Source organism: Nerophis ophidion, linkage group LG09 (genome assembly GCF_033978795.1).
Source record: "Nerophis ophidion isolate RoL-2023_Sa linkage group LG09, RoL_Noph_v1.0, whole genome shotgun sequence".
Taxonomy (NCBI): domain Eukaryota; kingdom Metazoa; phylum Chordata; class Actinopteri; order Syngnathiformes; family Syngnathidae; genus Nerophis; species Nerophis ophidion.
Genome location: NC_084619.1, coordinates 76485599 through 76513074, shown reverse-complemented (window position 1 = coordinate 76513074; position 27476 = coordinate 76485599). Strand labels below are relative to the sequence as shown.

At 41.4% G+C, this 27476-nt stretch overlaps 1 protein-coding gene across 5 annotated transcripts; it reads right to left on the bottom strand.

Moving 5' to 3' along the window:
- Positions 1-262: 262 nt before the first annotated feature.
- Positions 263-27476, bottom strand: LOC133558865 (protein phosphatase 1 regulatory subunit 1C-like). Of its 5 annotated transcripts, XM_061909987.1 has the most exons (8): positions 27367-27476; positions 22556-22607; positions 13199-13236; positions 13020-13074; positions 8248-8292; positions 2778-2936; positions 502-543; positions 263-459 (listed from the first exon to the last, which is right to left on the bottom strand). In XM_061909987.1, exons 1-8 carry the CDS (start codon positions 27445-27447, stop codon positions 383-385), a joined length of 549 nt encoding a protein of 182 aa, XP_061765971.1. In that variant the 5' UTR covers positions 27448-27476; the 3' UTR covers positions 263-382. The 5 variants fall into 5 exon arrangements, with proteins under 5 accessions (XP_061765971.1, XP_061765970.1, XP_061765972.1 ...); XM_061909986.1 differs by having other exon boundaries at positions 263-543; XM_061909988.1 differs by lacking the exon at positions 502-543 and having other exon boundaries at positions 263-501.

The window sequence follows — 27476 nt, the reverse complement described above, 5'->3', positions numbered from 1 at the left end:
TTAATATAATTCAGTTAGCAAAATTAAATGTGATTGAATTGTTATAATTCCATGTAATTAAAATATAATTGATGGTCCATGTCGTTTATTTGTTAGAATTCAGTGAAACTGACACAAACTAATCTTTTCATCCAGAAAGTCCAATTTTTAGAGGAAAATATTTGGAATCTACGACGCTGTGAAATATTTCCGTCCGCACTGAAAGATGTGAAAGTTTGCAGAAGCAGAGACTCAAACGTGTGTGAATGAGCAGAGTGACAAGTCAAAGTTGACAGGTGTGTTTATGTCCAAATCTTCAGAAGCAAGTCAAACAAGTTGATTCACGGATCAGTGAGAGAAGAGTCGAGTGAAGAGGAGAAGCTTCAAGAGAGAAGTCTTGCGCTTATCGAGAAACTGAGTCAGGACTGGAAGCCTGGATCTGGGAGTCAGGTGACACACCTGGAGAGTCAGGTGACACACCTGGGGAGTCATGTGACACACCTGGAGAGTCAGGTGACACACCTGGAGAGTCATGTGACACACCTGGGGAGTCAGGTGACACACCTGGAGAGGGCAGGAAGGCAGGGAGAAGATGATGGCGAGGGCGTGCAGAGAAAAGGAGAAGTTAGTCACATGTTGCTGTGTTGGTTGTTGACGTGCAGGACAATGTTGACGCGCGGGACAATGTTGACGCGCGGGACAATGTTGACGCGCGGGACAATGTTGACGCGCGGGACAATGTTGACGCGCGGGACAATGTTGACGCGCGGGACAATGTTGACGCGCGGGACAATGTTGACGCGCGGGACAATGTTGACGCGCGGGACAATGTTGACGCGCGGGACAATGTTGACGCGCGGGACAATGTTGACGCGCGGGACAATGTTGACGCGCGGGACAATGTTGACGAGCGGGACAATGTTGACGCGCGGGACAATGTTGACGCGCGGGACAATGTTGACGCGCGGGACAATGTTGACGCGCGGGACAATGTTGACGCGCGGGACAATGTTGACGCGCGGGACAATGTTGACGAGCGGGACAATGTTGACGCGCGGGACAATGTTGACGCGCGGGACAATGTTGACGCGCGGGACAATGTTGACGCGCGGGACGGGACAATGTTGACGCGCGGGACAATGTTGACGAGCGGGACAATGTTGACGCGCGGGACAATGTTGACGAGCGGGACAATGTTGACGCGCGGGACAATGTTGACGCGCGGGACAATGTTGACGCGCGGGACAATGTTGACGCGCGGGACAATGTTGACGCGCGGGACAATGTTGACGCGCGGGACAATGTTGACGCGCGGGACAATGTTGACGCGCGGGACAATGTTGACGCGCGGGACAATGTTGACGCGCGGGACAATGTTGACGCGCGGGACAATGTTGACGCGCGGGACAATGTTGACGATGCAAGGATGTTCCATCATCACACAGCTGGCAAACTCACAACATCCTTTCATCATTTTTGTCATGAAAAAGGGAGTTTTTTGGGGTTGGTGCACTAATTGTAAGTGTATCTTGTGTTTTTTATGTTGTTTTAATTAAAATATATATATTTTTTGTTTTACTAAAAATTAATAAAAATTCATAAAAAATTATTCTGCGGCCTGGTCCCAATCGAGCCGCGGCCCGGTGGTTGGGGACCACTGGCCTAGTGGTTAGAGTGTCCGCCCTGAGATGGGTAGGTTGTGAGTTCAAACCCCGGCCGAGTCATACCAAAGACTATAAAAATGGGAGCCATGACCTCCCTGCTTGACACTCAGCATCAAGGCTTGGAATTGGGGGTTAAATCACCAAAAATGATTCCTGGGCGCGGCACTGCTGCTGCTCACTGCTCCCCTCACCTCCCAGGGGGTGAACAAGGGTGATGGGTCAAATGCACATGTAGTGAGTGTGTGACAGTCATTGGTACTTTATATTATCATACTTTACAAACATGTTTTTGTCTAAATAAAAATAAATACTTAATTATCTGCTTGACTTGTGATTTTACAGCAAACTACCCATCAAATTCATAAAAATTACAATATATATTACATTGTTCTTTACAGCTGGAGATGGACAAAGTGGCCGGGAGAGCGAAGTCTGGGCTTCTCTGCTTAGGCTGCTTTTGTTTGTTTTCAAATTATATATATATATATATATATATATATATATGAAAAAATGTGTTTTAAAAAAACATTTTATTATTATTATTTTACTCGGGACTACCCGCAGCCGTATATATATATATATATATATATATATATATATATATACATATATATATATACACACACATTTTTTCATCTATCCAAAAGGTCTCCAAACTAAGGCCTGCTAGCATCCAAAATCCGGCCCACAGGTATTCCAGAGTACATATATATATATACATATATATAATTTTAAAACATTTTAATTAAATTTTTTTCAAATCTATCCCAGGGCAGACACAGCCTGCAAGCATCCAAAATCCGGGCCGCAGGTAAAAAAATAAATACAATTATATATATATACATATATATATTTATATATATGTATATATATATATATATATATACATATATTACTAGCACTAGGCAGTAATATATATATATATATATATATATATATATATGTTTTCAAAATAAGTAGGCCTGAGTAAAAAAATAAATACAAATAATCTTTTTTTTTTTGTTATAATTTTTTCAATCCATCTTTTCCAGCCAAAAGTACTGTCTTGTATTTTTGTAGTACTTTTCAAACTACTGTTTTCTATATTTCGAATATTGTGTCCAAAACATCAACATCAAATCCTTTTTGAAGCACCTGAGCTGCTGCTGGCTTCCATTTCTCTCTCCTGATTGGACAGAAGAAGACCCGCCTCGTTCCCGTTGTCTTCCTGTGGCTCATTCTGATTGGTCCATAGGAGCTGTGCTGTCATTGGCCGAAACTGACAGGAGTTTGGCTCCACCCCCGACTGAAGAGCTGGGGAGAGAAGAGCACTCCTAGTGGACACAGGTCACAACTGCAAGCTTGTTTGTCCTCAAATTGGAGCAAATGTTAAATAAGAAATAACCCACAAACTGGGTCCTACTTGCATGAGGTGATATCAGCCAGTGCAGGACCTGCAAGTAGGTCTGGGTTCTTACTTTCACTTATTCAATCGCTCGGCTTGATTAGTTGAAAAAGTTAGGGAGGAAACTTTCAGGAAATGTCAGAAAGTGAAATGATGAAAATCACCGTCGGGATTGAAGAATCTTTGAGAGGATTCTGCACTGATGAGACAAGACCGGCTGAACTCTAGTCTGGACTCTGCTTGGTTTCCAGTTTTACTCCTGCTTGTTTTTCTACTTCTCCTCTGGTCCACTACGGGAAAACACCAGAATCTTTAAGTCCGTCAGAGTTTTTATTCTCACACCTTTTCTGCTTTTTGCTGTCAACTTTCATGCTGACGTGACCTGTCCAAACATCACTCTATATATATATATATATATATACAGTATATATATATATATATATATATATATATATATACAGTATATATATACACACAGTATATATATATATATATATATATATATATACACAGTATATATATATATATATATATATACACAGTATATATATATATATATATATATACTGTATGTATATATATATATGTATATAAATATATATACTGTGTATATATATTAGGGACGGCGTGGCGCAGTGGGAGAGTGGCCGTGCGCAACCCGAGGGTCACTGGTTCAAATCCCACCTAGAACCAACCTCGTCACGTCCGTTGTGTCCTGAGCAAGACACTTCACCCTTGCTCCTGATGGGTTCTGGTTGGCGCCTTGCATGGCAGCTCCCTCCATCAGTGTGTGAATGTGTGTGTAAATGTGGAAGTAGTGTCAAAGCGCTTTGAGTACCTTGAAGGTAGAAAAGCGCTATACAAGTACAACCCATTTATCATTTATTTATATATATATGTATATATATACATATATATACTGTATGTATATATATACTGTATGTATATATATACTGTGTATATATATATATGTATATATATACATATATATACTGTATGTATATATATACTGTATGTATATATATATACTGTGTATATATATACATATATATGTATATATATATATATTCTCTATGTATATATATATATATATGTATGTATATATACAGTATATATATACAGTATATATATACACATACAGTATATATACTATATACACATACAGTAAATATATACTATATATATATACTGTATATATATATACTGTATATATATATATATATATATATATATATATATATATATATATATATATATATATATATATATTAGGGGTCAGGAACCTTTTTGGCTGAGGAAGCCATTTAAGTCAAATATTTTAAAATGTATTTTAACACTGAATACAACAAAATGTCTGCATGATTAAATAAGACAACATTTATAGAATATAATATGTCAGAAAGTCACATGGCAGCAGTAGTGGTGACCCCAAGAAGCAGGAACCAGGAGAGCGAGGAGCAGGTAAGATGCTTTTCAAATCACCAGCAGAGGAGACTGAAGCAGTCCTGCATGTTCACTTCTAATCAATAATCAATCATCAATCATCAATCATCAATCTTGGAGTCGTGAGGAACGCGCAAGACAAACACAAACAGAAACATGTTGATTGGCAGCAGGTGTGGACCGGCTGCCAATCAACAACAGGTGAGGGGAAAAAACCCACAGCGCTCAGCAGTGCAAACAGGAAATGGAAACAAAATAAGAGCTCTGATGGGAAGTAAGAACAAGAAAAGAAGCACAAACAGAAAATAAGTGACAGGTCTTCACATACAAAAATGTCTTATTCTTTTTATTAACATTTTTATTTGGAAGCTCACCGATGATAAATAAATACTTCTTACCATTAATGCAACTTCTTGAACAGGTGTGGTGGAAAACAGATGGATGGATTGAAATGTATGAGAACATTTTATATTTTGAACATTATCTTTAATACTGTGAATACCAGCAGAATTATTCATGACTTATCATGTTAAACAATGTCAGCTAACATTTATCTCAGAGACAGATGCAGTCATCAAAAGAACCACATCTGGTTCTAGAGCCATAGGTTCCCTACCCCTGCTATATATATATATATATACTACAATTGTATATTTCTTTATATACAATACATATATATGTATTGTATATGTACATATATATATATGTATATATATATATATATATATATATATATTTATATATGTATATATATATATATATATATACACACACAAAGACATAAATATACTGTATGTGTATTTATATATACAGTGTATATGTATATCTATATACAGTATGTATGTGTATATGTATGTATGTATGTATGTTTATATACATACATACATACATACATACTAGCATTCAAAAAAGCGGTTATTCATCCTCTCCTTAAAAGACCTAACCTCGATCCTGACCTCATGGTAAACTACCGACCGGTGTCTCACCTTCCCTTTATTTCAAAAATCCTCGAAAAAATTGTTGCAGAGCAGTTAAATGAACACTTAGCGTCTAACAATCTATGTGAAACCTTTCAATCCGGTTTCAGGGCAAATCACTCCACGGAGACAGCCCTTGCAAAAATGACTAATGATCTATTGCTAACGATGGATTCTGATGCGTCATCTATGTTGCTGCTCCTCCATCTTAGCGCTGCTTTCGATACCGTCGATCATAATATTTTATTAGAACGTATCAAAACACGAATTGGTATGTCAGACTTAGCCCTGTCTTGGTTTAACTCTTATCTTACTGATAGGATGCAGTGTGTCTCCCATAACAATGTGACCTCGGACTACGCTAAGGTAACGTGTGGAGTTCCCCAGGGTTCGGTCCTTGGCCCTGCACTCTTCAGCATCTACATGCTGCCGCTAGGTGACATCATACGCAAATACGGTATTAGCTTTCACTGTTATGCTGATGACACCCAACTCTACATGCCCCTAAAGCTGACCAACACGCCGGATTGTAGTCAGCTGGAGGCGTGTCTTAATGAAATTAAACAATGGATGTCCGCTAACTTTTTGCAACTCAACGCCAAAAACACGGAAATGCTGATTATCGGTCCTGCTAGACACCGAACTCTATTTAATAATACAACTTTAACATTTGACAACCAAACAATTAAACAAGGCGACACGGTAAAGAATCTGGGTATTATCTTCCACCCAACTCTCTCCTTTGAGGCACACATTAAAAGCGTTACTAAAACGGCCTTCTTTCATCCCCGTAACATCGCTAAAATTCGCTCCATTCTGTCCACTAAAGACGCTGAGATCATTATCCATGCGTTTGTTACGTCTCGTCTCGACTACTGTAACGTATTATTTTGGGGTCTCCCCATGTCTAGCATTAAAAGATTACAGTTGGTACAAAATGCGGCTGCTAGACTTTTGACAAGAACAAGAAAGTTTGATCACATTACGCCTGTACTGTATATACCTTTATATACATATATACATACATATATACCTATACTGTATATACCTTTATATACATATATACATACATATATACCTATACTGTATATATACCTTTATATACATATATACATACATATATATCTATACTGTATATACCTTTATATACATATATACATACATATATACCTATACTGTATATATACCTTTATATACATATATACATACATATATACCTATACTGTATATACCTTTATATACATATATACATACATATATACCTATACTGTATATACCTTTATATACATATATACATACATATATACCTATACTGGCTCACCTGCACTGGCTTCCTGTGCACTTAAGATGTGACTTTAAGGTTTTACTACTTACGTATAAAATACTACACGGTCTCGCTCCATCCTATCTTGCCGATTGTATTGTACCATATGTCCCGGCAAGAAATCTGCGTTCAAAGGACTCCGGCTTATTAGTGATTCCCAAAGCCCAAAAAAAGTCTGCGGGCTATAGAGCGTTTTCCGTTCGTGCTCCAGTACTCTGGAATGCCCTCCCGGTAACAGTTCGAGATGCCACCTCAGTAGAAGCATTTAAGTCTCACCTTAAAACTCATTTGTATACTCTAGCCTTTAAATAAACTCCCTTTTTAGACCAGTTGATCTGCCGCTTCTTTTCTTTTCCTTCTATGTCCCACTCTCCCGTGTGGAGGGGGTCCGATCCGATCTGGTGACCATGTACTGCTTGCCTGTGTATCGGCTGGGGACATCTCTGCGCTGCTGATCCGCCTCCGCTTGGGATGGTTTCCTGCTGGCTCCGCTGTGAACGGGACTCTCTCTGCTGTGTTGGATCCGCTTTGGACTGGACTCTCGCGACTGTGTTGGGTCCATTGTGGATTGAACTTTCACAGTATCATGTTAGACCCGCTCGACATCCATTGCTTTCCTCCTCTCCAAGGTTCTCATAGTCATCATTGTCACCGGCGTCCCACTGGGTGTGAGTTTTCCTTGCCCTTATGTGGGCCTACCGAGGATGTGGTAGTGGTTTGTGCAGCCCTTTGAGACACTAGTGATTTAGGGCTATATAAGTAAACATTGATTGATTGATATACATATATGTGTATGTATATACATGTAAATGGTTTGTACTTGTACAGCACTTTTCTACGTTCAAGGTACTCAAAGCACTTTGACACTATTTCTACATTCACCCATTCACACACACATTCACACACTGATGGCATGAGCTGTCACGAAAGGCCCTAACCACCACCCATCAGGAGCAAGGGTGAAGTGTCTTGTATATATATGTACATACATATATATATATATATATATATATATATATATATATATATATATATACACACACACACATATATGTATATACATATAAAGACATATATATATAAAATATATAAATATGTACACGTGTGTGAGTTGAAAAAAAATATCATATATACATGTATATGTGTACGTACTGTATATACATATAAATGTATATATATATAAATGTATATATACACATACATACACACATATATATACACATATATATATAATATTATATATAAATATGTATATATACATATATGTGTGAGTTGTAGAAAAATATCATACATATATACATGTATATATATTTATATATATACATGTATGTAAATATAATATGTATATGTATATACACACACATATGTCACATATGTATATATATATATATATATATTTTTTTTTTTATATATATATATATTTATATATATAAGATATTTTTTTACAAATCACACACACACTCTTGTATTTGTTACCTTCTTGAGACCTCTGGAAAACGCCTCTCTTTAGGACCGCCCTTTCTAGATAAATAAAGATGTGTATTTACAACATTAATAATACATACAAACCATGCAAATATATATATATAAAAAAGTAAGTTTTTAATAATTTTTTTATTTTTTGTTTGCGTCTAAACAGGTTATATATCCTTTTGTGGAGCTATTATAGTATGTTCACACACACACACACACACACACACACACACACACACACACACACACACACACACACACACACACACACACACACACACACACACACACACACACACACACACACACACACAGGTTATCATTTGGAATGGGGACCAAGTTGTTGTTCATGACTTGTGGGGACCAGCCTTTCTACAGGTTGTGGAGACATCAAATAAAATGAGGTGATATGTCCACTGGCCAGTTAGCTCATACACGTCTTTAAATGTCTGGATTGATGAAGTCATGTGCTGATCAGACTTACTGGGGACCCTGGGGAAAAAGAGTTCATATGCTTCATGGGAACCAAATTTAAATAATTTATTATAATTCACACAAATTAGTACGTGACTAAAAAATAAGTTGAAATGAAATATGACATGATCCTCAGAATACAGCACTACAGCTGTCCTCTTATAGGAAGTTTCATCACTTCAATGTTAAAGCAAATCCCGCACTTGGGCATCTTCAGAATGGATCTGACCAGAATTTAAAAAGGTTTCCCTTTCGGGGACCTTTTCTTTGGTCCCCATACCGTCAGAAGTCCCCTAAAGGTGTGTAAACTGAGCCATGTCCCCATTAAGTCAGCATTGCCAGAACACACACACACACACACACACACACACACACACACACACACACACACACACACACACACACACACACACACACACACACACACACACACACACACAGAGAGAGAGAGACTTAGAGTGGATCAATAGAAGAAAAGCTTTTAAGGTCCACACTTCCTGCCTGACTTGAGTAGTGCACTCATTTGTTTTGCTCCTTTCTGTGCACATCATCACAATATAAAATCATTCAAACAAAAGCTGCTTGCAAGCCCGTCCTGAAGAACCAAACACGTACACACTTATTGTTGCATTGTGCATACAACACAACATACAAAAATAGCATTACCATAAGACTATAAGACTATAAGGCACACTGCCGATGAGCGAGTCTAGTCTGGACTATTTTTATACAAACGGTGCATTAAAGGAGTCATATTAGGATTTTTTTCCTAAATGTAAAAGGCTTCCTTGTGGTCTACAAAACATGTCATGTGTCCCGTGAAAAAAGGTCCGACCTGAACTCTCTAATAACTAAAGTTCCTTGGGTGAATAATGCAGACTCACTACACCGGTATGTTTTAGTGCTTTCATGGCCAGTTTACTGACGGATAGAAGTAAGAACTTTACACTACTTTATATTAGAAATGACAACAGTGGAGGATGAATGTCACATAACAAGAAGATAGAGGAAAAGAAAAAAGCTTATCAACTACGGTGTTGCCACGGACTACAAAGGCGGACGCGTGCAAATGTTCAGGACTTCTGCAGATCCCAAATACACATGAGCAGATACCACAAGGTAAGAAAAGTTGTTTTTGCATAATATGGCGAAACAAAACGGCAGATAAAATATCGAATAGGTGCCATTTTGCGGTCCTTGTCTACACAGCATAATAATACTCGTATGTTGAAGAGTACGTCTGACTACTGTCGCCGTAACGCGCTGACAATAAAAAAAAAAAAGGTAAATGGTTGTACTTGTATAGCACTTTTCTACCCCTTTTTAAGGAGCCCAAAGCGCTTTGACAGTATTTCCATCCAATCCATCAAGCATTGCAGCTTCATAGCTTTTTGTGTAATGTTCTATATTCTCAATGGAACATTTAAAGTTTTGGTATTGTTTACTGGCGTCTAATTGCAGTCTACCTATATCTCTTATGTATGACTGCCATCTACTGATCACACTTGTCAACTGATAAATGGGTTGTACTTGTATAACGCTTTTCTACATTCAAGGTACCCAAAGCGCTTTGACACTATTTCCACATTCACCCATTCACACACACATTCACACACTGATAGAGGGAGCTGCCATGCAAGGCGCTAACCAGCACCCATCAGGAGCAAGGGTGAAGTGTCTTGCTCAAGGACACAACGGACGTGATGAGGTTGGTAGAAGGTGGGGATTGAACCAGGAACCCCCAGGTTGCTGGCATGGGCCACTCTCCCAACCGTACCACGCCCTCCCCCATTAATTCCCCATGTACCAAGCTTCGCTGTTGGTAAGCACAACCAAAATGATTCCGTACATTAGGCGAACTGATATATAATGCGCACATTTTTTGAGAAGATGAAAAGATTCTAGGTGCGCCTTATAGTCTGAAAAATAGTTATTAGCAAAAAATAACTGATATTTTCCAAACAACTTTACGTTTCAAAATCCTGTCCTGGTGATGGAACTGTAGACCAGCTCTATACCCTTGAGGAGTTTTCCTAACTAGTCTACAGATCTTTTGCAGACTTGGAAAAGGCATTCAAGAATTCAAGGAACTTTAACCGACCCTTTAGGTGCGCCTATTAGTCCGAACAATACAGTAATTAACAAAAAATAACTAACATTTTCAACAAAACTTTACGTTTCAAAATCCTGTCCTGGTGATGGAACTGTAGACCAGCTCTATACCCTTGAGGAGTATTCCTAATTGGTCTACACCTCTTTTGCTGACTTGGAAAAGGCATTCAAGAATTCAAGGAACTTTATCCGACCCTCTTCCTCGGGAAATACTTTGGTGGGTGCTCCAGGAGAATGTGATGCCGAACCCCTGATTTTTGGTGGATTGCTCCGAGTATGACCGCTGTTTTCTAGTTTGGTTTAGGTGGCCAGCGGGTAATTTGTAGGTGTTTCCAGTGAGGGTAGGACTTCTTTAGGTCTGCCCTTTGTGTGGATAAAGTTCAGATCAGAGCAGATGAGATGGCTCTGGCATCTGGTCAGGATGCCCCCGACACGCCTACCTGGGGAGGTAATTCAGGACATGTCCATCTGGTAGAAGGCCACGGGGAAGACCCAGGACATGTCGGCAAGACTTTGCCCTTCAGCTGGTGTAGGAACGTCTCAAAGTATCCCGGGACGAGCTGGACAGAGTAGTCCAGCTCTAAACCATTAAGGAGTATTCCTAACTAGTGTACACCTCTTTTGAGGACTTGGAAAAGGCATTCAAGAATTCAAAGAACTTTATCCAACCCTGTTCCTTGGGAAATACTTTGGTGGGTGCTCCAGGAGAATGTGATACTGGATCGCCTGATTTTTGGTGGATCTCTCCGAGTATGACCGCTGTCCTGTAGTTTGGTTTAGGTGGCCAGCGGGTAATTTGTAGGTGTTTCCAGTGAGGGTAGGACTTCTTTAGGTCTGCCCTTTGTGTGGATAAAGTTCAGATCATAGCAGATGAGATGGCTCTGGCATCTGGTCAGGATGCCCCCAACACGCCTCACTAGGCGCAGTCAGGATGTTGAGGGGTTCCGGTTTGGTGGCTGCAGGATTAGGTCTTTGCTTTTTGCAGATGATGTGGTCCTGATGGCTTCATCTGGCCGGGATCTTCAGCTCTCACTGGATCGGTTGGCAGCCGAGTGTGAAGCGACTGGGATGAGAATCAGCACCTCCAAGTCCGAGTCCATGGTTCTCGCCCGGAAAAGGGTGGAGTGCCATCTCCGGGTTGGGGAGGAGACCCTGCCCCAAGTGGAGGAGTTCAAGTACCTCAGAGTCTTGTTCACGAGTGAGGGAAGAGTGGATGGTGAGATCGACAGGCGGATCGGTGCGGCGTCTTCAGTAATGTGGACGTTGTATCGATCCGTTGTGGTGAAGAAGGAGCTGAGCCGGAAGGCAAAGCTCTCAATTTACCGGTCGATCTACGTTCCCATCCTCACTTATGGTCATGAGCTTTGGGTCATGACTGAAAGGACAAGATCACGGGTACAAGCGGCCCAAATGAGTTTGGGTCTCTCCCTTAGAGATAGGGTGAGAAGCTCTGTCATCCGGGAGGAACTCAAAGTAAAGCCGCTGCTCCTCCACATGGAGAGGAGCCAGATGAGGTGGTTCGGGCATCTGGTTCAGAGTATGTCAAACCAGTAGAATGCCACAGGGAAGACCCAGGACATGTTGGGGAGACTTTGCCCCTCAGCTGGTCTGGCAACGTCTCAGGATCTCCCAGGACGAGCTGGACGAAGTAGTCGGGTAAAGGGAAGTCTGGTCCAGTCTGCTAAGGCTGCTGCCCCCGTGACCGAGAGCAGAAAAACAAATCAACTTCTAATGACATTCTGTGTTACTTTGAAATATTCAGATCCAATTTAACTTCTGCCAGTGATTATTTTCCAGATAGAAACAAGTTGGCACTGCTTAAAAGTCCTTAAGACAACAAGCCGGTGTTTTGAGAGGAACTGTGCAGAACATTGATCTTCTGACCGGATGAACGTCGTGAACGAGTCTGTTCGGGGGCCGAAGTAACGAGACTGGAGAGAGCCCAAACTACCGAGCAGACAAATAAGCCCCAAAAACTACAACCAAAAGATTTGCAAACCACTTTGAAGAAAAACCAACCCAAAGTGGTCAAAGATACAAACAGAACTTGCATTCAAAGTAAGAGAGAGAACAGCAGGGTGTTTACAAGATGCAGGGGACAAACACGCAGGTCATGACATCACCGAGCCACAAAAGTAACATTTGAAAAGTTGTTCATGGTAAAAAAAACACACTTTGCCCTCCTTTACCTTTTCTGGTGGGCGGGGCCCAAGTGCTGTGCTTCCTCTGGGCGCCATCTGATGTCTGCCAACAGGAAACACAAATATTACTTGAACTACATAAGTGTGTGTGTGTGTGTGTGTGTGTGTGTGTGTGTGTGTGTGTGTGTGTGTGTGTGTGTGTGTGTGTGTGTGTGTTGTGCAACAACCTGAGCTCCTCCGCTGGCATCATACTGATCTCCAGCTTCTGTGGTAGACACAAAAGGACAACACTGATGTGGTAGACACAAGAGGACAACACTGATGTGGTAGACACAAGAGGACAACACTGATGTGGTAGACACAAGAGGACAACACTGATGTGGTAGACACAAGAGGACAACACTGATGTGGTAGACACAAGAGGACAACACTGATGTGGTAGACACAAGAGGACAACACTGATGTGGTAGACACAAGAGGACAACACTGATGTGGTAGACACAAGAGGACAACACTGATGTGGTAGACACAAGAGGACAACACTGATGTGGTAGACACAAGAGGACAACACTGATGTGGTAGACACAAGAGGACAACACTGATGTGGTAGACACAAGAGGACAACACTGATGTGGTAGACACAAGAGGACAACACTGATGTGGTAGACACAAGAGGACAACACTGATGTGGTAGACACAAGAGGACAACACTGATGTGGTAGACACAAGAGGACAACACTGATGTGGTAGACACAGGAGGACAACACTGATGTGGTAGACACAAGAGGACAACACTGATGTGGTAGACACAGGAGGACAACACTGATGTGGTAGACACAAGAGGACAACACTGATGTGGTAGACACAAGAGGACAACACTGATGTGGTAGACACAAGAGGACAACACTGATGTGGTAGACACAAGAGGACAACACTGATGTGGTAGACAAAAGAGGACAACACTGATGTGGTAGACACAAGAGGACAACACTGATGTGGTAGACACAGGAGGACAACACTGATGTGGTAGACACAAGAGGACAACACTGATGTGGTAGACACAAGAGGACAACACTGATGTGGTAGACACAGGAGGACAACACTGATGTGGTAGACACAAGAGGACAACACTGATGTGGTAGACACAGGAGGACAACACTGATGTGGTAGACACAAGAGGACAACACTGATGTGGTAGACACAAGAGGACAACACTGATGTGGTAGACACAAGAGGACAACACTGATGTGGTAGACACAAGAGGACAACACTGATGTGGTAGACACAAGAGGACAACACTGATGTGGTAGACACAAGAGGACAACACTGATGTGGTAGACACAAGAGGACAACACTGATGTGGTAGACACAAGAGGACAACACTGATGTGGTAGACACAAGAGGACAACACTGATGTGGTAGACACAGGAGGACAACACTGATGTGGTAGACACAAGAGGACAACACTGATGTGGTAGACACAAGAGGACAACACTGATGTGGTAGACACAAGAGGACAACACTGATGTGGTAGACACAAGAGGACAACACTGATGTGGTAGACACAAGAGGACAACACTGATGTGGTAGACACAGGAGGACAACACTGATGTGGTAGACACAAGAGGACAACACTGATGTGGTAGACACAAGAGGACAACACTGATGTGGTAGACACAGGAGGACAACACTGATGTGGTAGACACAAGAGGACAACACTGATGTGGTAGACACAGGAGGACAACACTGATGTGGTAGACACAAGAGGACAACACTGATGTGGTAGACACAAGAGGACAACACTGATGTGGTAGACACAAGAGGACAACACTGATGTGGTAGACACAAGAGGACAACACTGATGTGGTAGACACAAGAGGACAACACTGATGTGGTAGACACAAGAGGACAACACTGATGTGGTAGACACAAGAGGACAACACTGATGTGGTAGACACAGGAGGACAACACTGATGTGGTAGACACAAGAGGACAACACTGATGTGGTAGACACAAGAGGACAACACTGATGTGGTAGACACAAGAGGACAACACTGATGTGGTAGACACAAGAGGACAACACTGATGTGGTAGACACAAGAGGACAACACTGATGTGGTAGACACAGGAGGACAACACTGATGTGGTAGACACAAGAGGACAACACTGATGTGGTAGACACAAGAGGACAACACTGATGTGGTAGACACAAGAGGACAACACTGATGTGGTAGACACAAGAGGACAACACTGATGTGGTAGACACAGGAGGACAACACTGATGTGGTAGACACAGGAGGACAACACTGATGTGGTAGACACAAGAGGACAACACTGATGTGGTAGACACAAGAGGACAACACTGATGTGGTAGACACAAGAGGACAACACTGATGTGGTAGACACAAGAGGACAACACTGATGTGGTAGACACAAGAGGACAACACTGATGTGGTAGACACAAGAGGACAACACTGATGTGGTAGACACAAGAGGACAACACTGATGTGGTAGACACAAGAGGACAACACTGATGTGGTAGACACAAGAGGACAACACTGATGTGGTAGACACAAGAGGACAACACTGATGTGGTAGACACAAGAGGACAACACTGATGTGGTAGACACAAGAGGACAACACTGATGTGGTAGACACAAGAGGACAACACTGATGTGGTAGACACAAGAGGACAACACTGATCATTTGGTATTCTTCATTCGACTAACGCTGTGTTGGAACACACAACACACAACTTATCGTAAAACAGCCGCTCTACACCGAATAAAATGCTCCGATTTCTGTCTAAAGTGGAACTTCCTGACTATGTTGAAACTGGTATTCAAGCTCGACCTAGACCTCGTAAGACCGTAATCCTCACAATTTCAACACAAAACTACTAAGAACTTCTAGATCAAAGGGGGCTCCACAGCCTTGTTGCTGTGGCCCCTAATTGGATGAAACAGAAACTAAATGACAACCATAGAAATAAGGCCTAACTTCAGGAAGCAATGCAACAAAAGGAGACTGAGTGGTAGTTGGAGAAAACAGAAACTAAATGGATGGCCGCTCCCTACAAGCGTGTGTTCCAGCCAGACCACCAAAAAGGAATGGACAAGGAGGACAAAAGCTAAGGAGTGAGAAGTGTCCTGACCTCTTATCTAGATCCCTCGATTGATTGATGTAAATGATGGCATTGTGTGTGTGTGTGTGTGTGTGTGTGTGTGTGTGTGTGTGTGTGTGTGTGTGTGTGTGTGTGTGTGTGCGGGTGTGTGTGTGTGTGTGTGTGTGTGTGGTCCGAGGTCGGGTCACGGGGGCAGCAGCCTAAGCAGGGAAGCCCAGACTTCCCTCTCCCCAGCCACTTCGTCTAGCTCTTCCCGGGGGATCCCGAGGCGTTCCCAGGCCAGCCGGGAGACATAGTCTTCCCAACGTGTCCTGGGTCTTCCCCGTGGTTTCCTACCGGTTGGACGTGCCCTAAACACCTCCCTAGGGAGGTGTTCGGGTGGCATCCTGACCAGATGCCCGAACCACCTCATCTGGCTCCTCTCCATGTGGAGGAGCAGCGGCTTTACTTTGAGTTCCTCCCGGATGGCAGAGCTTCTCACCCTATCTCTAAGGGAGAGACCCAAACTCATTTGGGCCGCTTGTACCCGTGATCTTGTCCTTTCGGTCATGACCCAAAGCTCATGACCATAGGTGAGGATGGGAACGTAGATCGACCGGTAAATTGAGAGCTTTGCCTTCCGGCTCAGCTCCTTCTTCACCACAACGGATCGGTACAACGTCCGCATTACTGAAGACGCCGCACCGATCCGGCTGTCGATCTCACCATCCACTCTTCCCTCACTGGTGAACAAGACTCCTAGGTACTTGAACTCCTCCACTTGGGGCAGGGTCTCCTCCCCAACTCGGAGATGGCACTCCACCCTTTTCCGGGCGAGAACCATGGACTCGGACTTGGAGGTGCTGATTCTCATCACATTTCTTTGCAGTGGTTATCATTCCAAAAAGAATGCAATGTGTGATGTGGACATAATTGAACCTGCATGCAGACATTCCAAAAGTAAAGATGGCTTCAATACTAGCAGGTCTTGTCTTGGTCAATTTGTGGCAATTTCAAGGATTTTGTTCAATTATTGTGTGAAACATCACTTTGGTTTTTTTCTGTTCATTTGCCAACTCTTTATTTAGCCACCGTCTATTTTGGTGAAGAATTATGAGGTTTATCACTTTTGAATGATGTTGGGGTTGGACGTCCGCCACCCAGTCATCTCACTGTGGTCACTTGGGACACAGGTCAGATTTAGCAAAACCCCAAAAGCAGTGAAGTTGTCACGTTGTGTTAGATGTAAATATAAACAGAATACAATGATTTGCAAATCCTTTTCAAGCCATATTCAGTTGAATATGCTACAAAGACAACATACTTAATAAGGGGCAGGACAGCTCGGGTGGTTGTGAGTTCAAACCCCGGCCGAGTCATACCAAAGACTATAAAAATGGGAGCCATTACCTCCCTGCTTGGCATTCAGCATCAAGGCTTGGAATTGGGGGTTAAATCATCAAAATGATTGCTGGGAGTGGCCTTCGCTGCTGCTCACTGCTCCCCTCACCTCCCAGGGGGGGACAAGGGTGATGGGTCAAATGCAGAGAATAATTTTGCCACACCTCGTGTGTGTGTGTGTGACAATCATTGGTACTTTAACTTTAATGAAGCCACGCTGTTGTAACACGTTGCTTGGCATTGTCTTGCTGAAATAAGCAGGGGCGTCCATGATAACGTTGCCTGGACGACAACATATGTTGCTCCAAAACCTGTATGGGCCATTCAGCATTAATGGTGCCTTCACACATGTGTAAGTTACCCATGCCTTGTTCACTAATACACCCCCATACCATCACACATGTGTAAGTTACCCATGCCTTGGGCACTAATACACCCCCATACCATCACACATGTGTAAGTTACCCATGTCTTGGGCACTAATACACCCCCATACCATCACACATGTGTAAGTTACCCATGTCTTGTTCACTAATACACCCCCATACCATCACACATGTGTAAGTTACCCATGTCTTGTTCACTAATACACCCCCATACCATCACACATGTGTAAGTTACCCATGTCTTGGGCACTAATACACCCCCATACCATCACACATGTGTAAGTTACCCATGTCTTGTTCACTAATACACCCCCATACCATCACACATGTGTAAGTTACCCATGTCTTGGGCACTAATACACCCCCATACCATCACACATGTGTAAGTTACCCATGTCTTGTTCACTAATACACCCCCATACCATCACACATGTGTAAGTTACCCATGTCTTGTTCACTAATACACCCCCATACCATCACACATGTGTAAGTTACCCATGTCTTGGGCACTAATACACCCCCATTCCATCACACATGTGTAAGTTACCCATGTCTTGGGCACTAATACACCCCCATTCCATCACACATGTGTAAGTTACCCATGTCTTGGGCACTAATACACCCCCATTCCATCACACATGTGTAAGTTACCCATGTCTTGTTCACTAATACACCCCCATACCATCACACATGTGTAAGTTACCCATGCCTTGGGCACTAATACACCCCCATACCATCACACATGTGTAAGTTACCCATGTCTTGTTCACTAATACACCCCCATACCATCACACATGTGTAAGTTACCCATGTCTTGTTCACTAATACACCCCCATACCATCACACATGTGTAAGTTACCCATGCCTTGGGCACTAATACACCCCCATACCATCACACATGTGTAAGTTACCCATGTCTTGTTCACTAATACACCCCCATACCATCACACATGTGTAAGTTACCCATGCCTTGGGCACTAATACACCCCCATACCATCACACATGTGTAAGTTACCCATGCCTTGGGCACTAATACACCCCCATACCATCACACATGTGTAAGTTACCCATGTCTTGTTCACTAATACACCCCCATACCATCACACATGTGTAAGTTACCCATGCCTTGGGCACTAATACACCCCCATACCATCACACATGTGTAAGTTACCCATGTCTTGGGCACTAATACACCCCCATACCATCACACATGTGTAAGTTAGTCATGTCTTGTTCACTAATACACCCCCATACCATCACACATGTGTAAGTTACCCATGTCTTGGGCACTAATACACCCCCATACCATCACACATGTGTAAGTTACCCATGTCTTGGCCACTAATACACCCCCATACCATCACAGATGTGTAAGTTACCCATGCCTTGGGCACTAATACACCCCCATACCATCACACATGTGTAAGTTACCCATGTCTTGGGCACTAATACACCCCCATACCATCACACATGTGTAAGTTACCCATGTCTTGTTCACTAATACACCCCCATACCATCACACATGTGTAAGTTACCCATGTCTTGTTCACTAATACACCCCCATACCATCACACATGTGTAAGTTACCCATGCCTTGGGCACTAATACACCCCCATACCATCACACATGTGTAAGTTACCCATGCCTTGGGCACTAATACACCCCCATACCATCACACATGTGTAAGTTACCCATGTCTTGTTCACTAATACACCCCCATACCATCACACATGTGTAAGTTACCCATGCCTTGGCCACTAATACACCCCCATACCATCACACATGCTGGCTTTTACACTTTGCACCTAAAACAATCCGGATGGTTATTTTCCTCTTTGGTCCAGAGGAAACGGCCTCCACAGTTTCCCAAAAATAATTTGAAATGTGGACTCGTCAGACCACAGAACATTTTTCCACTTTGCATCAGTCCATCTCAGATGAGCTCGGGCTCAGCCAAGTCGGCGGCGTTTCTGGGTGTTGTTGATAAATGGGTATAGTAGTGTTTTAACTTGAACTTACAGATGAAGTGACCAACTGTAGTTACTGACAGTGGTTTTATGAAGTGTTCCTGAGCCCAGGTGGTGATATCCTTTACACACTGACGTCGCTTTTGAATGCAGTACCGCCTGAGGGATTGAAAGTTACGGGCATTCAATGTTGCTTTTCGGCCATGCCGCTTACGTGCAGTGTTTTCCCCAGATTCTCTGAACCTTTTGATGATTTTATGGAGTGTAGATGGTGAAATCTCCAAAGTCCTTGCAATGGCTTGTTGAGAAATGTTGTTCTTAAACAATTTGCTTACGCATTTGCTTACAAAGTGGTGACCCTCACCCCATCCTTGTTTGTGAATGACTTAGCATTTCATGGAAGCTTCTTTTATAGCCAATCATGGCACCCACCTGTTCCCAATTAGCCTGCACACCTGTGGGATGTTCCAAATAAGTGTTTGATGAGCATTCCTCAACTTTGTCAGTCTTTTTTGACACTTGTGCCAGCTTTTTTTGAAACATGTTGCAGGGATCACATTCCAAATGAGCTAACATTTGCAAAAAGTAACCAAGTTTGTCAGCGTGAAGATGAAATATCTTGTCTTAGCCGTCTGTTCTGTTGGATAAAAGTGGAAAAGGATTTGTTGTATTCTCTTTTTATTTAGCATTTACACAACCTGACAACTTCACTGCTTTTCTACATGGAGATACTGCCACAGATTAGTGATCCCATAGATTTGTTTCAATGACGACAACAGTTTGACCTTAGTACTTTTTCTTTTCTATTCCCATTTATTCTAGATACAAAGGAAGGGGGGGAAGTTTTCAACATTCTGGAAACATATTGCACAGGACGTGTAGTGAGTGTGGCTGCACACACACACACACACACACACACACACACACACACACACACACACACACACACACACACACACACACACTTGATGGAAGCTCCTAACAAGACCACGGAGCTGACTTGACTAAATGGAACATGGACCATTAGTCCTACTGTCAGCTATTATTGTGTGGATCTGCACACACACACACACACACACACACGCACACACACACACACACACACACACACACACACACACACACACACACACACACACACACACACACACACACACACACACACAGACACAGACACACACACACTTGAACATGGATGTAGACATGGAGGCAGATCTACATGCAGTTGATTTACTGCATCAGCAACATGGCCTTAATGGGAACAAAACACCTTTTGAATGTGAGCAGGACATGAGAGGACATGAGAGGACCTGGGAGGACCTTAGAGGACATGAGAGGACCTGAGAAGTGTGGAAGAAGTGCAGGGTGAGGATTGGGAGGCTTGTCAAACCTTAATGGAACTTTTATTAGATTAGAGTTATGTCATTGTGAGGACCGAATTGATGGATGCTGATCCTGTGTGTGTGTGTGTGTGTGTGTGTGTGTGTGTGTGTGTGTGTGTGTGTGTGTGTGTGTGTGTGTGTGTGTGTGTGTGTTCTTGTATTTCTGCCCACCTTGAGACATGAAGAAGGAAAAGTATCTTCCACATGAGGAGGTGATGCCATAGATCATGGTCCCAATAACATTGCATCTCATTAGCACCCCTGCTGGTGACATCTGGCAAAATGAGGGTGCTCCCAAAAAGGAGGGATTTTTTTCAAATGGGCTTTCCTGCTTTAAAAGTGCTCCCCCTCTGGCACAACATATGAAATAACAAGTTTATGTAAGAAATTGAAAGTGCTCCCCCTCTGGCCAACATAAGAAATAACAAGTGTGTGGAAGAAATTTAAATGTGCCCTCTTTGGCCAAAATTGATTAAAAATAAAATAAAATAGAGACATACTGTAATAACTTGAAGTAAATAATGAATATTAAAAAACAATTACAAAAAAACATTCCAAAAAAATAAAATAAAATAACTAAAAGCAGTCTTTTTCTCACAATGTGTGGACGTTTTTTCTTATAAAATTGGGAACAATTTTCATATATTATTTCTCTTTCTGTAATATTGCAATATTTTCTTGAAAAATTATTAGGTTTTAATGCAAAATGGTCATGTAAATTTGTCATGTAAAATTCTGACTTTTATCACAATATTGCCAATTGTTTTGTTGTTCTTGTAAAATAGTGAACTTTTCGGAGTAAAATGATGACTTTTGTCTTAATTTTGCCAAGTAAAATTCAGATTATTATATTTACATTGCCAACATTTGAACATTTTCTTGTAAAATTGTGACTTTTGTCGATTAAAATTACGACTCTTTTCATAAAATTGCCAAAATTTCAAGCTTTTCTTGTTAAATTGCGACTGTTATTGAGTAAAATCCCAACTTTTATCAAAATATTGCAAAAAATGTTCAGTTTTTCAACTTTGACTTTAGTAATGCCAAAATTCTAAGTTTTTCTTGTGAAATTGCAACTCATTTTTCACAACAAGCTTTTTTATATTTGTATAGTATGAATATATTATTCATGTTGTAAATACACATCTTTATGGAACTACAAAGGCTGGTCCTAGAGACCTAGGTGTTATTTTGTAGGTCCCAAGAAGGGTTGAAAATACACAAATATGTGTGTGTGTGTGCATGTGTGTGTGTGTGTGTGTGTGAGTGTGTGTGTGTGTTTGTGCATGTGTGTGAGTGTGCGCATGTGTGTGTGTGTGTGTGTGTGTGTGTGTGTCACCCCTACCAGGCTGTCTGTAGATTTGCAGGGTGGCAGGAGTCGGTCTTCTCCGACGGATCTATGGAAGAGTGTACACATGAAGAGTTTTTAAAAAAAGTACCGTATTTTGCGGACCATAGGGCGCACCGGGTTATAAGGCGCCCTGCCGATGATCAGGTCTTGTCAGGTCTTTTCTCAGAAAAAAGGCGTACCAGATTATAAGGCGCATTAAAGGAGTCATATTATGATTTTTTTTCTTAATTTTAAAAAACTTCCTTGTGGTCTACATAACATGTGCAATGGTGGTCTTTGCTCAAAATGTTGCAAATGCACACATCATCTTCAAGTCGCTTTCTGACAGTCGCCTGAGGATGTGCTGTTTTGTGGGCGCTCTTATTTACGGGCCTCCACTTCGACAGCGTCTTTTCCCCGTCATCTTTGTTGTAGCGGTGTAGCGTGCAAGGACGGGAGTGGAAAAAGTATTAAAAGATGGCGCTAATTGTTTTAATGACATTCAGACTTTACTTCAATCAATAACGGAACAGCATCTTCTCACCTGGAAACAACAACAACACCCGAAATGTGTCTAGTGAAAAAAAGGTTCAACCGGAACCCTCTAATAACTAAAGTTCCTTGGGTGAATAATGTAAACTCACTACACCAGTATATTTTAGTGCTGTCATGGCGAGTTTACTGACAGATATAAGTAAGAACTTTACACTACTTTATATTAGAAATGGCAACAGCAGAGGATGAATGTCACATAACAAGAAGACAGTGAAAAAGAAGAAGCTTACTGGCTACGGTGTCACACAGACTACAAAGGCGGATGTGTGGACATTTTCAGGACTTATGCAGATCCCAAATACACATCAGCAGGTACCAGAAGGTAAGAAAAGTTGCTCTTGCATAATATTGTGAAACAAAAGGCCAGATAATGTCTTACCTTATACACACAACATAACAATACTCCTATGTTGAAGCACAATCCATCAAGCGGTGTGGCTTCTTAGCTTACCAAAGTCCTACTAAAAACATTTGATAGATTTTTGAGCGCCGTGTGTTTCAAAATGAACATTTTAAGTTTTTGCTGCTATTTACCGCCACTATAGTGCAGTCTACATGTATGTCGTATGTGTGACTGCCATCTACTGGTCACTCTTACATTACACCATGTACCAAATAAAATTGCTTTGAGGTCGGTAAGCACAACCAGAATTATGCCGTATATTAGGGTTGTAAGGCGCGCTGTCGATTTTTGAGAAAATAAAAGGATTTTAAGTGCGCCTTATGGTTGGAAAAATAGGGTAAGTGTCTTTGAGGGCTGAAACACACGGTAGATAAAACACATTTGCAGCCATCACAATACTTCAGACACACACCAGTGAGAGACTAAAGGTGAAGGAACAACAACACAACAACAAACATCATCATCAGAGGGACCACGTCTTGTTTCAACGTACTGTGGTGATGTCATCCACCTCACAAATAGCAAAACACTCATTCTAACATCTGTGTATCATTTACAGATTATATACACAGTGCCTGTGTATCATTTACAGATTATATACACAGTGCTTGTGTATCATTTACAGATTATATACACAGTGCCTGTGTATCATTTACAGATTATATACACAGTGCCTGTGTATCATTTACAGATTATATACACAGTGCCTGTGTATCATTTACAGATTATATACACAGTGCCTGTGTATCATTTACAGATTATATACACAGTGCCTGTGTATCATTTACAGATTATATACACAGTGCCTGTGTATCATTTACAGATTATATACACAGTGCCTGTGTATCATTTACAGATTATATACACAGTGCTTGTGTATCATTTACAGATTATATACACAGTGCCTGTGTATCATTTACAGATTATATACACAGTGCCTGTGTATCATTTACAGATTATATACACAGTGCCTGTGTATCATTTACAGATTATATACACAGTGCCTGTGTATCATTTACAGATTATATACACAGTGCCTGTGTATCATTTACAGATTATATACACAGTGCCTGTGTATCATTTACAGATTATATACACAGTGCCTGTGTATCATTTACAGATTATATACACAGTGCTTGTGTATCATTTACAGATTATATACACAGTGCCTGTGTATCATTTACAGATTATATACACAGTGCCTGTGTATCATTTACAGATTATATACACAGTGCTTGTGTATCATTTACAGATTATATACACAGTGCCTGTGTATCATTTACAGATTATATACACAGTGCCTGTGTATCATTTACAGATTATATACACAGTGCCTGTGTATCATTTACAGATTATATACACAGTGCCTGTGTATCATTTACAGATTATATACACAGTGCCTGTGTATCATTTACAGATTATATACACAGTGCCTGTGTATCATTTACAGATTATATACACAGTGCCTGTGTATCATTTACAGATTATATACACAGTGCCTGTGTATCATTTACAGATTATATACACAGTGCTTGTGTATCATTTACAGATTATATACACAGTGCCTGTGTATCATTTACAGATTATATACACAGTGCCTGTGTATCATTTACAGATTATATACACAGTGCCTGTGTATCATTTACAGATTATATACACAGTGCCTGTGTATCATTTACAGATTATATACACAGTGCCTGCTATGTACTAATACATTATATTTCCATGTACTATACAGAATATATATCACAATATAGACTTCGACTTAGACAGACTTTAATGATCCACAAGGGAAATTGTTCCACACAGCAGCTGACTTACAAAGGATGGAAAGTGTCAGGATGGAAAGTATAATGCAGGTATAAAGTACACTAAACATGTACCGTTGTAGCAATATCACATATAACGTAATATTTACATACGATATATACAGTACATGATGTATACTAATATATTATACTATATGTATACATAATATATAGAATATATAACAATTACCATGTACAAAATAGACTTAGAGCAGGGGTCGGCAACCCAAAATGTTGAAAGAGCCACATTGGACCAAAAATACAAAAACAAATCTGTCTGGAGCCGCAAAACAAATTCAAAGCCATATTACATACAGATAGTGTGTCATGAGATATAAATTGAATTAAGAGAACTAAATGAGCTGAAATATAGCTACAAATGAGGCATAATGATGCAATATGTACATACAGCTAGCCTAAATAGCATGTTAGCATGGATTAGCTTGCAGTGAGCAAATATGTCTGATTAGCACTCCACACAAGTCAATAACATCAACAAAACTCACCTTTGTGCATTCAGGCACAACATTAAAAGTTTGGTGGACAAAATGAGACAAAAAAAGTGACATAAAACACGTCCTAGAAAGTCAGAGAAAGTTGTACAAGTAAACAAACCACGATGAGTTCAAGGACCGCCAAAATGAGTAGGACAAAATGGCGCCGGCCAAATACTCGAATTAGTGAAAGATGTTTAATATAAACAGTGTGTTTTATAACAATTAAGGAGGTTTGTGTCATGTTTGTCCTCCTACAGAAACTATATTAAAACTAAAAATGTATTTTTCCCCTTTATCCTTTTCCATTTTTCATACATTTTTGAAAAAGCTCCAGAGAGCCACCAGGGCGGCGCTAAAGAGCCGCATGTGGCTCTAGAGCCGCGGGTTGCCGACCCCGACGTGGACAAACTTTCATGATCCACACAGCAGCTGACTTACAAAGGATGGAAAGTGTCAGGATGGAAAGTATAATTAATGCAGGTATAAAGTACACTAAAAATGCACCATAGCAACAATATAAAATACAACATATTTTGTAATATTCAAATAATATATGTGCAGTATATGAGATATGACATTTAGCAGGTAGAATATTACAGTATATGTTATGTTTCAATGCCTGAGCCTAACTTTATTGAGGTTGTCACGTTGAGGGTTGTTAGTGCGACTTGCAGATGACTGAGTGAAGTCATGATGTCATGTTCACATCTTCATCATCAACTCTATTGAGGTTGTCACATGGAGGGTTGTTAGTGTGACTTGCAGATGACTGAGTGAAGTCATGATGTCATGCTCACATCTTCATCATCAACTCTATTGAGGTTGTCACATGGAGGCTTGTTTTAGTGCGACTTGCAGATGACTGAGTGAAGTCATGATGTCATGCTCACATCTTCATCATCAACTCTATTGAGGTTGTCACATGGAGGCTTGTTTTAGTGCGACTTGCAGATGACTGAGTGAAGTCATGATGTCATGCTCACATCTTCATCATCAACTCTATTGAGGTTGTCACATGGAGGGTTGTTAGTGCGACTTGCAGATGACTGAGTGAAGTGATGATGTCATGCTCACATCTTCATCATCAACTCTATTGAGGTTGTCACATGGAGGCTTGTTTTAGTGCGACTTGCAGATGACTGAGTGAAGTCATGATGTCATGCTCACATCTTCATCATCAACTCTATTGAGGTTGTCACATGGAGGCTTGTTTTAGTGCGACTTGCAGATGACTGAGTGAAGTCATGATGTCATGCTCACATCTTCATCATCAACTCTATTGAGGTTGTCACATGGAGGGTTGTTAGTGCGACTTGCAGATGACTGAGTGAAGTGATGATGTCATGCTCACATCTTCATCATCAGCATCATCGCCTTGGAAAAGTTTCTCATTCGTCTTGGCGAGCATGAGAAGTTCAAAGCAGCATGAGACTGACCCTCACAGCCCCCCCCCCCCCCCCCCCCCCCCCCCCCCCACACACACACACACACACATTGAGCCAAAGAGCAGACATAGCCATGGAGCCGGGACAAAGACGCGACTTGTTGAGGCGACACACTCACTTGCTCCGAGGCTTGAGGATCCAAGTGGCCTTGCAGCGGCGGCACCACAAACTGGATCTTCTTTGGACTGCTGGGCTCCATGGTGACAAAGTGACTTATTAGAAAGAGGA